Source organism: Zeugodacus cucurbitae, unplaced genomic scaffold, assembly GCF_028554725.1.
Source record: "Zeugodacus cucurbitae isolate PBARC_wt_2022May unplaced genomic scaffold, idZeuCucr1.2 ctg00000019.1, whole genome shotgun sequence".
Lineage (NCBI taxonomy): Eukaryota > Metazoa > Arthropoda > Insecta > Diptera > Tephritidae > Zeugodacus > Zeugodacus cucurbitae.
The window spans coordinates 89,369-103,862 of NW_026530832.1; the positions used below are offsets into that span (position 1 = coordinate 89,369).

General features: G+C 36.5%; 1 protein-coding gene across 1 annotated transcript; it reads right to left on the reverse strand.

The window, feature by feature from the left end:
- Positions 1–620: 620 nt before the first annotated feature.
- LOC128923617 (glutamate dehydrogenase, mitochondrial-like) lies at positions 621–2,519 on the reverse strand. Its single transcript, XM_054235856.1, is given in 5 exon segments — positions 621–833; positions 887–1,303; positions 1,370–1,674; positions 1,736–2,023; positions 2,219–2,519. Coding segments are annotated over 5 exon segments (1,524 nt in total).
- Between the last annotated feature and the right edge of the window lie 11,975 nt (positions 2,520–14,494).

Consider the following 14,494-nt stretch of genomic DNA (forward strand, 5'->3'; position numbering starts at 1 on the left):
AAAACCGATTTTTTCACGGCGCGCAAATGGGGTTATACAGGTCGTATGAGTACCATATTACCAAAAACAGAAAAACAGATATAAGGGTACCAAAAACAGAGGTAAGTGGGTAGGGGTTTTGTTTTTTAATTGTAAAACTGTTGCTGTCAAGAAGCCATTTTGTTTGTGTTTGTGTAAAGAAATATTTATTTAAAAATTGAAGAAAAATATACAAAAGGATATTACACTTTGGATCTTATAAATATATAAATGTAAAATGTGTAAAAATAAACAATCGCCTAGCGACTTCAGACGCATTCTGCAATTATTGCTGAGAAATGCCCTCCAATTCTAATGCTCGGAAAATCTTCGAAATCGAGTAAATAAAGGCGGCGGTGCGTAAATCATTGCAGTGGTGAATGCCACCAAAATTGGCGTAGTAAGTGGGTAGGGGTTTTTTTTTTAATTGTTAAACTGTTGCTGTCAAGAAGCCATTCTGTTTGTGTTTTTGTAAAGAAATATTTATTTAAAAATTTAAGAAAAATATACAAAAGGATATTACACTTTGGATCTTATAAATATATAAATGTAAAATTTGTAAAAATAAATAATCGCCAAGCGACTTCAGACGCATTCTGTAATTATTGTTGAGAAATGCCCTCCATTTCTAAGGCTCGGAAAATCTTAGAAATCGAGTAAATAAAGGCAGCGGTGCGTAAATCATTGCAGAGACCGAATTCATTGGCCACAATCTTAATGCCTGCCCCCGCAGTTTCCATAACTGTTTGTAGTCCTGCGTCTACAATATCCGCCTCCTTCGTACAGTCTCTTATGAGCTTTAACTTTTTGTTTGGCTTGAACTTATCCTAAATAAATAAATTAAAAAAATTCATATTAACAAATTAACTTATTTGCACGGTGGTCAAAGTTCACTTACCTCGCACTCATTCATGGAGTTAAAGATCTCGTTGATTATGGCTTTCTCGCGTTTAACATTCATTTTGCCATAAGATACATGATTGATATTCTTTAAGTACTCAAAGTAGGATACCGTTACACCGCCAGCATTGCAAAACAAATCCGGTATAATGAGTACATTCTTTTTACGTAATATTTCATCGGCAGCTGGCGTCGAAGGACCATTAGCGCCTTCTAAAATCATCTTGGCTTGTACACTGTTAGCATTTTCGACAGTGAGAACCTTTTGCGTAGAGCAAGGCATTAGTATATCGCATTTTTCACCCAACAAACTGCCCTCTTTTTCGGTGGCTTTGGTATAGCCCTTGATTGATTTATTATTTTTTGCATAATACTCCATTAAGTCCTAAGTATATGAAGAAAATTAAAAAAATATTATCATGGAGATATTTATTTTCAATACGCCACATACCTTTGGATCAATGCCATTCTCATTTACTAGAGACACGTCAAATTCTTGAACACCGATCAGTTTGGCACCGGCTTCCACTACAAAAACGGATGCATGGGAACCGACATTGCCAAACCCTTGTACGATCACGGTTTTATCTTTCCAACCAGTCTTCCAGCCTAATAAATCCATCCAATCTTTATCCATAATAAAACATTCAGCCGCCTTAAATAGACCACGTCCCGTGGCGGCGGTGCGACCATTTATACCGCCTATTTCTACTGGCTTACCAGTCGTGATGGCCAATGCATCTACATCGTTATAGCCTAGAAGAACAATTTATTTGTCTATCAAGACGTTTTCTAATATTTCATAAAAAAAAATTACCAAAAGTTTTAATATATTGATCCACCAACCAACTCATCTCGCGTTGGCTGGTATTCACATCTGGTGCCGGTACATCTATACCCGGACCTATCATATTGCGACGTAATAGCTCCATTGTATAGCGACGCGTAATTGTTTGCAATTCTTGTGCAGTATACTTCTTCGGGTCGATACGTATGCCACCCTTGGAACCACCAAACGGTACATTCACGCAAGCCGTCTTAAACGCCATCAGATAAGCCAAAGCGCGTATCTCATCGGCGTCGACGTCCATGGCAAAACGTATGCCTACAAAAGAGGAACGGATATTATCAGTCAGTTATATATATCATGCTAGACATCAGCAGTTGAAGCATTGAAAAGGAAGAACATTTTCTTGAAACACACAACTACATGCATATATTCTAGAAAATTCGTTGAGAAATTTTTTGAATATACCAGCTTTTCTAGAAAAATAATAGCCAATAATATAATTGAACCCACCGCCTTTGAGTGGTAATCTGTGTCTAGTGTGGTGTGCGCGATAGCCGGTGATTAGCTCGTAATTGCCATCACTTCTTATTATAGGGAAGGTAACTTCCAATAGATTTGTAGTGCAGCCCATCAATTTAAGCATGGCGGAAACACGTTGTTCACGCTGTTCCTTCTTCATGTAAGGATACTTTTCCAGCTCCTTTATCATCATCGGCTCCATTAGCTGAGCGGCCGAGTGATAATAATACTCAACCATGTGTGCAAATGGTGGGTCTTTGTCTTTATTGATTTTTTCCAAATGCTTGGGCATCACGTGCTTTTCACGCGTAGCTCCAAGTCCGGTCCAGTTTAAAACTGTCTTCGATAGTGAAGATCGTAAAAGTTTACCATTTAAAAGGAAGGACATATTGCCTTGCGATAATGCAATCCCAGTTATGATTTTTTTTGTGTGTTTTTGTAAGAAATTTTTTGCACTCACTTTTTCGGCAATTATTTTGGTATCCGCTGATTTTGTTGTATATTGTATATATACAATTGTATTACGAATATATAAATATTCCACAATATTCAGTAAGAAAATATTTTTTGTTTATTTATTATTTGCGTCAGGTTTTTTTTTGTAATTATTTTCTTCGAGAACAAATTCAAATCGCTCCGTTCAACACAACTGTTCTTATGAAAATCTCAATATCAACTGAACTGAGAAAAATAAATTTGACAATATTGACTGTTTATGTTTTGAAGTTTTGATTTTTTCTGTTGAAAATATGTTAATGTTAATGTTTTTTTAATGTTAATTATTTTATTCTGGCAAAAATTTTGGATTTTGGGGATCGTAAAAAATGACGAATAATGCATAATAACCCCTACCCACTTACTACGCTATTTTTGGTGCATTTGGTGGATGGATTTTTGGTACCATTCACCACTTTTTTGGTGCATTTTGGTGCATTTGATGCATTGGCGCGTGGTGAAAAACCGATTTTTTCACGGCGCGCAAATGGGGTTATACAGGTCGTATGAGTACCATATTACCAAAAACAGAAAAACAGATATAAGGGTACCAAAAACAGAGGTAAGTGGGTAGGGGTTTTGTTTTTTAATTGTAAAACTGTTGCTGTCAAGAAGCCATTTTGTTTGTGTTTGTGTAAAGAAATATTTATTTAAAAATTGAAGAAAAATATACAAAAGGATATTACACTTTGGATCTTATAAATATATAAATGTAAAATGTGTAAAAATAAACAATCGCCTAGCGACTTCAGACGCATTCTGCAATTATTGCTGAGAAATGCCCTCCAATTCTAATGCTCGGAAAATCTTCGAAATCGAGTAAATAAAGGCGGCGGTGCGTAAATCATTGCAGTGGTGAATGCCACCAAAATTGGCGTAGTAAGTGGGTAGGGGGTTTTTTTTTTTAATTGTTAAACTGTTGCTGTCAAGAAGCCATTCTGTTTGTGTTTTTGTAAAGAAATATTTATTTAAAAATTTAAGAAAAATATACAAAAGGATATTACACTTTGGATCTTATAAATATATAAATGTAAAATTTGTAAAAATAAATAATCGCCAAGCGACTTCAGACGCATTCTGTAATTATTGTTGAGAAATGCCCTCCATTTCTAAGGCTCGGAAAATCTTAGAAATCGAGTAAATAAAGGCAGCGGTGCGTAAATCATTGCAGAGACCGAATTCATTGGCCACAATCTTAATGCCTGCCCCCGCAGTTTCCATAACTGTTTGTAGTCCTGCGTCTACAATATCCGCCTCCTTCGTACAGTCTCTTATGAGCTTTAACTTTTTGTTTGGCTTGAACTTATCCTAAATAAATAAATTAAAAAAATTCATATTAACAAATTAACTTATTTGCACGGTGGTCAAAGTTCACTTACCTCGCACTCATTCATGGAGTTAAAGATCTCGTTGATTATGGCTTTCTCGCGTTTAACATTCATTTTGCCATAAGATACATGATTGATATTCTTTAAGTACTCAAAGTAGGATACCGTTACACCGCCAGCATTGCAAAACAAATCCGGTATAATGAGTACATTCTTTTTACGTAATATTTCATCGGCAGCTGGCGTCGAAGGACCATTAGCGCCTTCTAAAATCATCTTGGCTTGTACACTGTTAGCATTTTCGACAGTGAGAACCTTTTGCGTAGAGCAAGGCATTAGTATATCGCATTTTTCACCCAACAAACTGCCCTCTTTTTCGATGGCTTTGGTATAGCCCTTGATTGATTTATTATTTTTTGCATAATACTCCATTAAGTCCTAAGTATATGAAGAAAATTAAAAAAATATTATCATGGAGATATTTATTTTCAATACGCCACATACCTTTGGATCTATGCCATTCTCATTTACTAGAGACACGTCAAATTCTTGAACACCGATCAGTTTGGCACCGGCTTCCACTACAAAAACGGATGCATGGGAACCGACATTGCCAAACCCTTGTACGATCACGGTTTTATCTTTCCAACCAGTCTTCCAGCCTAATAAATCCATCCAATCTTTATCCATAATAAAACATTCAGCCGCCTTAAATAGACCACGTCCCGTGGCGGCGGTGCGACCATTTATACCGCCTATTTCTACTGGCTTACCAGTCGTGATGGCCAATGCATCTACATCGTTATAGCCTAGAAGAACAATTTATTTGTCTATCAAGACGTTTTCTAATATTTCATAAAAAAAAATTACCAAAAGTTTTAATATATTGATCCACCAACCAACTCATCTCGCGTTGGCTGGTATTCACATCTGGTGCCGGTACATCTATACCCGGACCTATCATATTGCGACGTAATAGCTCCATTGTATAGCGACGCGTAATTGTTTGCAATTCTTGTGCAGTATACTTCTTCGGGTCGATACGTATGCCACCCTTGGAACCACCAAACGGTACATTCACGCAAGCCGTCTTAAACGCCATCAGATAAGCCAAAGCGCGTATCTCATCGGCGTCGACGTCCATGGCAAAACGTATGCCTACAAAAGAGGAACGGATATGATCAGTCAGTTATATATATCATGCTAGACATAAGCAGTTGAAGCATTGAAAAGGAAGAACATTTTCTTGAAACACACAACTACATGCATATATTCTAGAAAATTCGTTGAGAAATTTTTTGAATATACCAGCTTTTCTAGAAAAATAATAGCCAATAATATAATTGAACCCACCGCCTTTGAGTGGTAATCTGTGTCTAGTGTGGTGTGCGCGATAGCCGGTGATTAGCTCGTAATTGCCATCACTTCTTATTATAGGGAAGGTAACTTCCAATAGATTTGTAGTGCAGCCCATCAATTTAAGCATGGCGGAAACACGTTGTTCACGCTGTTCCTTCTTCATGTAAGGATACTTTTCCAGCTCCTTTATCATCATCGGCTCCATTAGCTGAGCGGCCGAGTGATAATAATACTCAACCATGTGTGCAAATGGTGGGTCTTTGTCTTTATTGATTTTTTCCAAATGCTTGGGCATCACGTGCTTTTCACGCGTAGCCGCAAGTCCGGTCCAGTTTAAAACTGTCTTCGATAGTGAAGATCGTAAAAGTTTACCATTTAAAAGGAAGGACATATTGCCTTGCGATAATGCAATCCCAGTTATGATTTTTTTTTGTGTGTTTTTGTAAGAAATTTTTTGCACTCACTTTTTCGGCAATTATTTTGGTATCCGCTGATTTTGTTGTATATTGTATATATACAATTGTATTACGAATATATAAATATTCCACAATATTCAGTAAGAAAATATTTTTTGTTTATTTATTATTTGCGTCAGGTTTTTTTTTGTAATTATTTTCTTCGAGAACAAATTCAAATCGCTCCGTTCAACACAACTGTTCTTATGAAAATCTCAATATCAACTGAACTGAGAAAAATAAATTTGACAATATTGACTGTTTATGTTTTGAAGTTTTGATTTTTTCTGTTGAAAATATGTTAATGTTAATGTTTTTTTAATGTTAATTATTTTATTCTGGTAAAAATTTTGGATTTTGGGGATCGAAAAAAATGCCGAATAATGCATAATAACCCCTACCCACTTACTACGCTATTTTTGGTGCATTTGGTGGATGGATTTTTGGTACCATTCACCACTTTTTTGGTGCATTTTGGTGCATTTGATGCATTGACGCGTGGTGAAAACCCGATTTTTTCACGGCGCGCAAATGGGGTTATACAGGTCGTATGAGTACCATATTACCAAAAACAGAAAAACAGATATAAGGGTACCAAAAACAGAGGTAAGTGGGTAGGGGTTTTGTTTTTTAATTGTAAAACTGTTGCTGTCAAGAAGCCATTTTGTTTGTGTTTGTGTAAAGAAATATTTATTTAAAAATTGAAGAAAAATATACAAAAGGATATTACACTTTGGATCTTATAAATATATAAATGTAAAATGTGTAAAAATAAACAATCGCCTAGCGACTTCAGACGCATTCTGCAATTATTGCTGAGAAATGCCCTCCATTTCTAAGGCTCGGAAAATCTTAGAAATCGAGTAAATAAAGGCGGCGGTGCGTAAATCATTGCAGTGGTGAATGCCACCAAAATTGGCGTAGTAAGTGGGTAGGGGTTTTTTTTTTTAATTGTTAAACTGTTGCTGTCAAGAAGCCATTCTGTTTGTGTTTTTGTAAAGAAATATTTATTTAAAAATTTAAGAAAAATATACAAAAGGATATTACACTTTGGATCTTATAAATATATAAATGTAAAATTTGTAAAAATAAATAATCGCCAAGCGACTTCAGACGCATTCTGTAATTATTGTTGAGAAATGCCCTCCATTTCTAAGGCTCGGAAAATCTTAGAAATCGAGTAAATAAAGGCAGCGGTGCGTAAATCATTGCAGAGACCGAATTCATTGGCCACAATCTTAATGCCTGCCCCCGCAGTTTCCATAACTGTTTGTAGTCCTGCGTCTACAATATCCGCCTCCTTCGTACAGTCTCTTATGAGCTTTAACTTTTTGTTTGGCTTGAACTTATCCTAAATAAATAAATTAAAAAAATTCATATTAACAAATTAACTTATTTGCACGGTGGTCAAAGTTCACTTACCTCGCACTCATTCATGGAGTTAAAGATCTCGTTGATTATGGCTTTCTCGCGTTTAACATTCATTTTGCCATAAGATACATGATTGATATTCTTTAAGTACTCAAAGTAGGATACCGTTACACCGCCAGCATTGCAAAACAAATCCGGTATAATGAGTACATTCTTTTTACGTAATATTTCATCGGCAGCTGGCGTCGAAGGACCATTAGCGCCTTCTAAAATCATCTTGGCTTGTACACTGTTAGCATTTTCGATAGTGAGAACCTTTTGCGTAGAGCAAGGCATTAGTATATCGCATTTTTCACCCAACAAACTGCCCTCTTTTTCGGTGGCTTTGGTATAGCCCTTGATTGATTTATTATTTTTTGCATAATACTCCATTAAGTCCTAAGTATATGAAGAAAATTAAAAAAATATTATCATGGAGATATTTATTTTCAATACGCCACATACCTTTGGATCTATGCCATTCTCATTTACTAGAGACACGTCAAATTCTTGAACACCGATCAGTTTGGCACCGGCTTCCACTACAAAAACGGATGCATGGGAACCGACATTGCCAAACCCTTGTACGATCACGGTTTTATCTTTCCAACCAGTCTTCCAGCCTAATAAATCCATCCAATCTTTATCCATAATAAAACATTCAGCCGCCTTAAATAGACCACGTCCCGTGGCGGCGGTGCGACCATTTATACCGCCTATTTCTACTGGCTTACCAGTCGTGATGGCCAATGCATCTACATCGTTATAGCCTAGAAGAACAATTTATTTGTCTATCAAGACGTTTTCTAATATTTCATAAAAAAAAATTACCAAAAGTTTTAATATATTGATCCACCAACCAACTCATCTCGCGTTGGCTGGTATTCACATCTGGTGCCGGTACATCTATACCCGGACCTATCATATTGCGACGTAATAAAGGGTGATTTTTTAAGAGCTTGATAACTTTAAAAAAAAAAAAAACGCATAAAATTTGCAAAATCTCACCGGTTCTTTATTTGAAACGTTAGATTGGTTCATGACATTTACTTTTTGAAGATAATTTCATTTAAATGTTGACCGCGGCTGCGTCTTAGGTGGTCCATTCGGAAAGTCCAATTTTGGGCAACTTTTTCGAGCATTTCGGCCGGAATAGCCCGAATTTCTTCGGAAATGTTGTCTTCCAAAGCTGGAATAGTTGCTGGCTTATTTCTGTAGACTTTAGACTTGACGTAGCCCCACAAAAAATAGTCTAAAGGCGTTAAATCGCATGATCTTGGTGGCCAACTTACGGGTCCATTTCTTGAGATGAATTGTTCTCCGAAGTTTTCCCTCAAAATGGCCATAGAATCGCGAGCTGTGTGGCATGTAGCGCCATCTTGTTGAAACCACATGTCAACCAAGTTCAGTTCTTCCATTTTTGGCAACAAAAAGTTTGTTAGCATCGAACGATAGCGATCGCCATTCACCGTAACGTTGCGTCCAACAGCATCTTTGAAAAAATACGGTCCAATGATTCCACCAGCGTACAAACCACACCAAACAGTGCATTTTTCGGGATGCATGGGCAGTTCTTGAACGGCTTCTGGTTGCTCTTCACCCCAAATGCGGCAATTTTGCTTATTTACGTAGCCATTCAACCAGAAATGAGCCTCATCGCTGAACAAAATTTGTCGATAAAAAAGCGGATTTTCTGCCAACTTTTCTAGGGCCCATTCACTGAAAATTCGACGTTGTGGCAGATCGTTCGGCTTCAGTTCTTGCACGAGCTGTATTTTATACGGTTTTACACCAAGATCTTTGCGTAAAATCTTCCATGTGGTCGAATAACACAAACCCAATTGCTGCGAACGGCGACGAATCGACATTTCACGGTCTTCAGCCACACTCTCAGAAACAGACGCAATATTCTCTTCTGTACGCACTGTACGCATTCGTGTGGTTGGTTTAATGTCCAATAAAGTAAACTGAGTGCGAAACTTGGTCACAATCGCATTAATTGTTTGCTCACTTGGTCGATTATGTAGACCATAAATCGGACGTAAAGCGCGAAACACATTTCGAACCGAACACTGATTTTGGTAATAAAATTCAATGATTTGCAAGCGTTGCTCGTTAGTAAGTCTATTCATGATGAAATGTCAAAGCATACTGAGCATCTTTCTCTTTGACACCATGTCTGAAATCCCACGTGATCTGTCAAATACTAATGCATGAAAATCCTAACCTCAAAAAAATCACCCGTTAGCTCCATTGTATAGCGACGCGTAATTGTTTGCAATTCTTGTGCAGTATACTTCTTCGGGTCGATACGTATGCCACCCTTGGAACCACCAAACGGTACATTCACGCAAGCCGTCTTAAACGCCATCAGATAAGCCAAAGCGCGTATCTCATCGGCGTCGACGTCCATGGCAAAACGTATGCCTACAAAAGAGGAACGGATATTATCAGTCAGTTATATATATCATGCTAGACATCAGCAGTTGAAGCATTGAAAAGGAAGAACATTTTCTTGAAACACACAACTACATGCATATATTCTAGAAAATTCGTTGAGAAATTTTTTGAATATACCAGCTTTTCTAGAAAAATAATAGCCAATAATATAATTGAACCCACCGCCTTTGAGTGGTAATCTGTGTCTAGTGTGGTGTGCGCGATAGCCGGTGATTAGCTCGTAATTGCCATCACTTCTTATTATAGGGAAGGTAACTTCCAATAGATTTGTAGTGCAGCCCATCAATTTAAGCATGGCGGAAACACGTTGTTCACGCTGTTCCTTCTTCATGTAAGGATACTTTTCCAGCTCCTTTATCATCATCGGCTCCATTAGCTGAGCGGCCGAGTGATAATAATACTCAACCATGTGTGCAAATGGTGGGTCTTTGTCTTTATTGATTTTTTCCAAATGCTTGGGCATCACGTGCTTTTCACGCGTAGCCCCAAGTCCGGTCCAGTTTAAAACTGTCTTCGATAGTGAAGATCGTAAAAGTTTACCATTTAAAAGGAAGGACATATTGCCTTGCGATAATGCAATCCCAGTTATGATTTTTTTTTGTGTGTTTTTGTAAGAAATTTTTTGCACTCACTTTTTTGGCAATTATTTTGGTATCCGCTGATTTTGTTGTATATTGTATGTATATGTATACAATTGTATTACGAATATATAAATATTCCACAATATTCAGTAAGAAAATATTTTTTGTTTATTTATTATTTGCGTCAGGTTTTTTTTTGTAATTATTTTCTTCGAGAACAAATTCAAATCGCTCCGTTCAACACAACTGTTCTTATGAAAATCTCAATATCAACTGAACTGAGAAAAATAAATTTGACAATATTGACTGTTTATGTTTTGAAGTTTTGATTTTTTCTGTTGAAAATATGTTAATGTTAATGTTTTTTTAATGTTAATTATTTTATTCTGGCAAAAATTTTGGATTTTGGGGATCGTAAAAAATGACGAATAATGTATAATAACCCCTACCCACTTACTACGCTATTTTTGGTGCATTTGGTGGATGGATTTTTGGTACCATTCACCACTTTTTTGGTGCATTTTGGTGCATTTGATGCATTGGCGCGTGGTGAAAAACCGATTTTTTCACGGCGCGCAAATGGGGTTATACAGGTCGTATGAGTACCATATTACCAAAAACAGAAAAACAGATATAAGGGTACCAAAAACAGAGGTAAGTGGGTAGGGGTTTTGTTTTTTAATTGTAAAACTGTTGCTGTCAAGAAGCCATTTTGTTTGTGTTTGTGTAAAGAAATATTTATTTAAAAATTGAAGAAAAATATACAAAAGGATATTACACTTTGGATCTTATAAATATATAAATGTAAAATGTGTAAAAATAAACAATCGCCTAGCGACTTCAGACGCATTCTGCAATTATTGCTGAGAAATGCCCTCCAATTCTAATGCTCGGAAAATCTTCGAAATCGAGTAAATAAAGGCGGCGGTGCGTAAATCATTGCAGTGGTGAATGCCACCAAAATTGGCGTAGTAAGTGGGTAGGGGTTTTTTTTTTTAATTGTTAAACTGTTGCTGTCAAGAAGCCATTCTGTTTGTGTTTTTGTAAAGAAATATTTATTTAAAAATTTAAGAAAAATATACAAAAGGATATTACACTTTGGATCTTATAAATATATAAATGTAAAATTTGTAAAAATAAATAATCGCCAAGCGACTTCAGACGCATTCTGTAATTATTGTTGAGAAATGCCCTCCATTTCTAAGGCTAGGAAAATCATAGAAATCGAGTAAATAAAGGCGGCGGTGCATAAATCATTGCAGTGGTGAATGCCACCAAAATTGGCGTAGTAAGTGGGTAGGGGTTTTTTTTTTTAATTGTTAAACTGTTGCTGTCAAGAAGCCATTTTGTTTGTGTTTGTGTAAAGAAATATTTATTTAAAAATTGAAGAAAAATATACAAAAGGATATTACACTTTGGATCTTATAAATATATAAATGTAAAATGTGTAAAAATAAACAATCGCCTAGCGACTTCAGACGCATTCTGCAATTATTGCTGAGAAATGCCCTTCAATTCTAATGCTCGGAAAATCTTCGAAATCGAGTAAATAAAGGCGGCGGTGCGTAAATCATTGCAGTGGTGAATGCCACCAAAATTGGCGTAGTAAGTGGGTAGGGGGTTTTTTTAAATTGTTAAACTGTTGCTGTCAAGAAGCCATTTTGTTTGTGTTTGTGTAAAGAAATATTTATTTAAAAATTGAAGAAAAATATACAAAAGGATATTACACTTTGGATCTTATAAATATATAAATGTAAAATGTGTAAAAATAAACAATCGCCTAGCGACTTCAGACGCATTCTGCAATTATTGCTGAGAAATGCCCTCCAATTCTAATGCTCGGAAAATCTTCGAAATCGAGTAAATAAAGGCGGCGGTGCGTAAATCATTGCAGAGACCGAATTCATTGGCCACAATCTTAATGCCTGCCCCCGCAGTTTCCATAACTGTTTGTAGTCCTGCGTCTACAATATCCGCCTCCTTCGTACAGTCTCTTATGAGCTTTAACTTTTTGTTTGGCTTGAACTTATCCTAAATAAATAAATTAAAAAAATGCATATTAACAAATTAACTTATTTGCACGGTGGTCAAAGTTCACTTACCTCGCACTCATTCATGGAGTTAAAGATCTCGTTGATTATGGCTTTCTCGCGTTTAACATTCGTTTTGCCATAAGAAACATGATTGATATTCTTTAAGTACTCAAAGTAGGATACCGTTACACCGCCAGCATTGCAAAACAAATCCGGTATAATGAGTACATTCTTTTTACGTAATATTTCATCGACAGCTGGCGTCGAAGGACCATTAGCGCCTTCTAAAATCATCTTGGCTTGTACACTGTTAGCATTTTCGACAGTGAGAACCTTTTGCGTAGAGCAAGGCATTAGTATATCGCATTTTTCACCCAACAAACTGCCCTCTTTTTCGGTGGCTTTGGTATAGCCCTTGATTGATTTATTATTTTTTGCATAATACTCCATTAAGTCCTAAGTATATGAAGAAAATTAAAAAAATATTATCATGGAGATATTTATTTTCAATACGCCACATACCTTTGGATCAATGCCATTCTCATTTACTAGAGACACGTCAAATTCTTGAACACCGATCAGTTTGGCACCGGCTTCCACTACAAAAACGGATGCATGGGAACCGACATTGCCAAACCCTTGTACGATCACGGTTTTATCTTTCCAACCAGTCTTCCAGCCTAATAAATCCATCCAATCTTTATCCATAATAAAACATTCAGCCGCCTTAAATAGACCACGTCCCGTGGCGGCGGTGCGACCATTTATACCGCCTATTTCTACTGGCTTACCAGTCGTGATGGCCAATGCATCTACATCGTTATAGCCTAGAAGAACAATTTATTTGTCTATCAAGACGTTTTCTAATATTTCATTAAAAAAAATTACCAAAAGTTTTAATATATTGATCCACCAACCAACTCATCTCGCGTTGGCTGGTATTCACATCTGGTGCCGGTACATCTATACCCGGACCTATCATATTGCGACGTAATAGCTCCATTGTATAGCGACGCGTAATTGTTTGCAATTCTTGTGCAGTATACTTCTTCGGGTCGATACGTATGCCACCCTTGGAACCACCAAACGGTACATTCACGCAAGCCGTCTTAAACGCCATCAGATAAGCCAAAGCGCGTATCTCATCGGCGTCGACGTCCATGGCAAAACGTATGCCTACAAAAGAGGAACGGATATTATCAGTCAGTTATATATATCATGCTAGACATCAGCAGTTGAAGCATTGAAAAGGAAGAACATTTTCTTGAAACACACAACTACATGCATATATTCTAGAAAATTCGTTGAGAAATTTTTTGAATATACCAGCTTTTCTAGAAAAATAATAGCCAATAATATAATTGAACCCACCGCCTTTGAGTGGTAATCTGTGTCTAGTGTGGTGTGCGCGATAGCCGGTGATTAGCTCGTAATTGCCATCACTTCTTATTATAGGGAAGGTAACTTCCAATAGATTTGTAGTGCAGCCCATCAATTTAAGCATGGCGGAAACACGTTGTTCACGCTGTTCCTTCTTCATGTAAGGATACTTTTCCAGCTCCTTTATCATCATCGGCTCCATTAGCTGAGCGGCCGAGTGATAATAATACTCAACCATGTGTGCAAATGGTGGGTCTTTGTCTTTATTGATTTTTTCCAAATGCTTGGGCATCACGTGCTTTTCACGCGTAGCTCCAAGTCCGGTCCAGTTTAAAACTGTCTTCGATAGTGAAGATCGTAAAAGTTTACCATTTAAAAGGAAGGACATATTGCCTTGCGATAATGCAATCCCAGTTATGATTTTTTTTGTGTGTTTTTGTAAGAAATTTTTTGCACTCACTTTTTCGGCAATTATTTTGGTATCCGCTGATTTTGTTGTATATTGTATATATACAATTGTATTACGAATATATAAATATTCCACAATATTCAGTAAGAAAATATTTTTTGTTTATTTATTATTTGCGTCAGGTTTTTTTTTGTAATTATTTTCTTCGAGAACAAATTCAAATCGCTCCGTTCAACACAACTGTTCTTATGAAAATCTCAATATCAACTGAACTGAGAAAAATAAATTTGACAATATTGACTGTTTATGTTTTGAAGTTTTGATTTTTTCTGTTGAAAATATGTTAATGTTAATGTT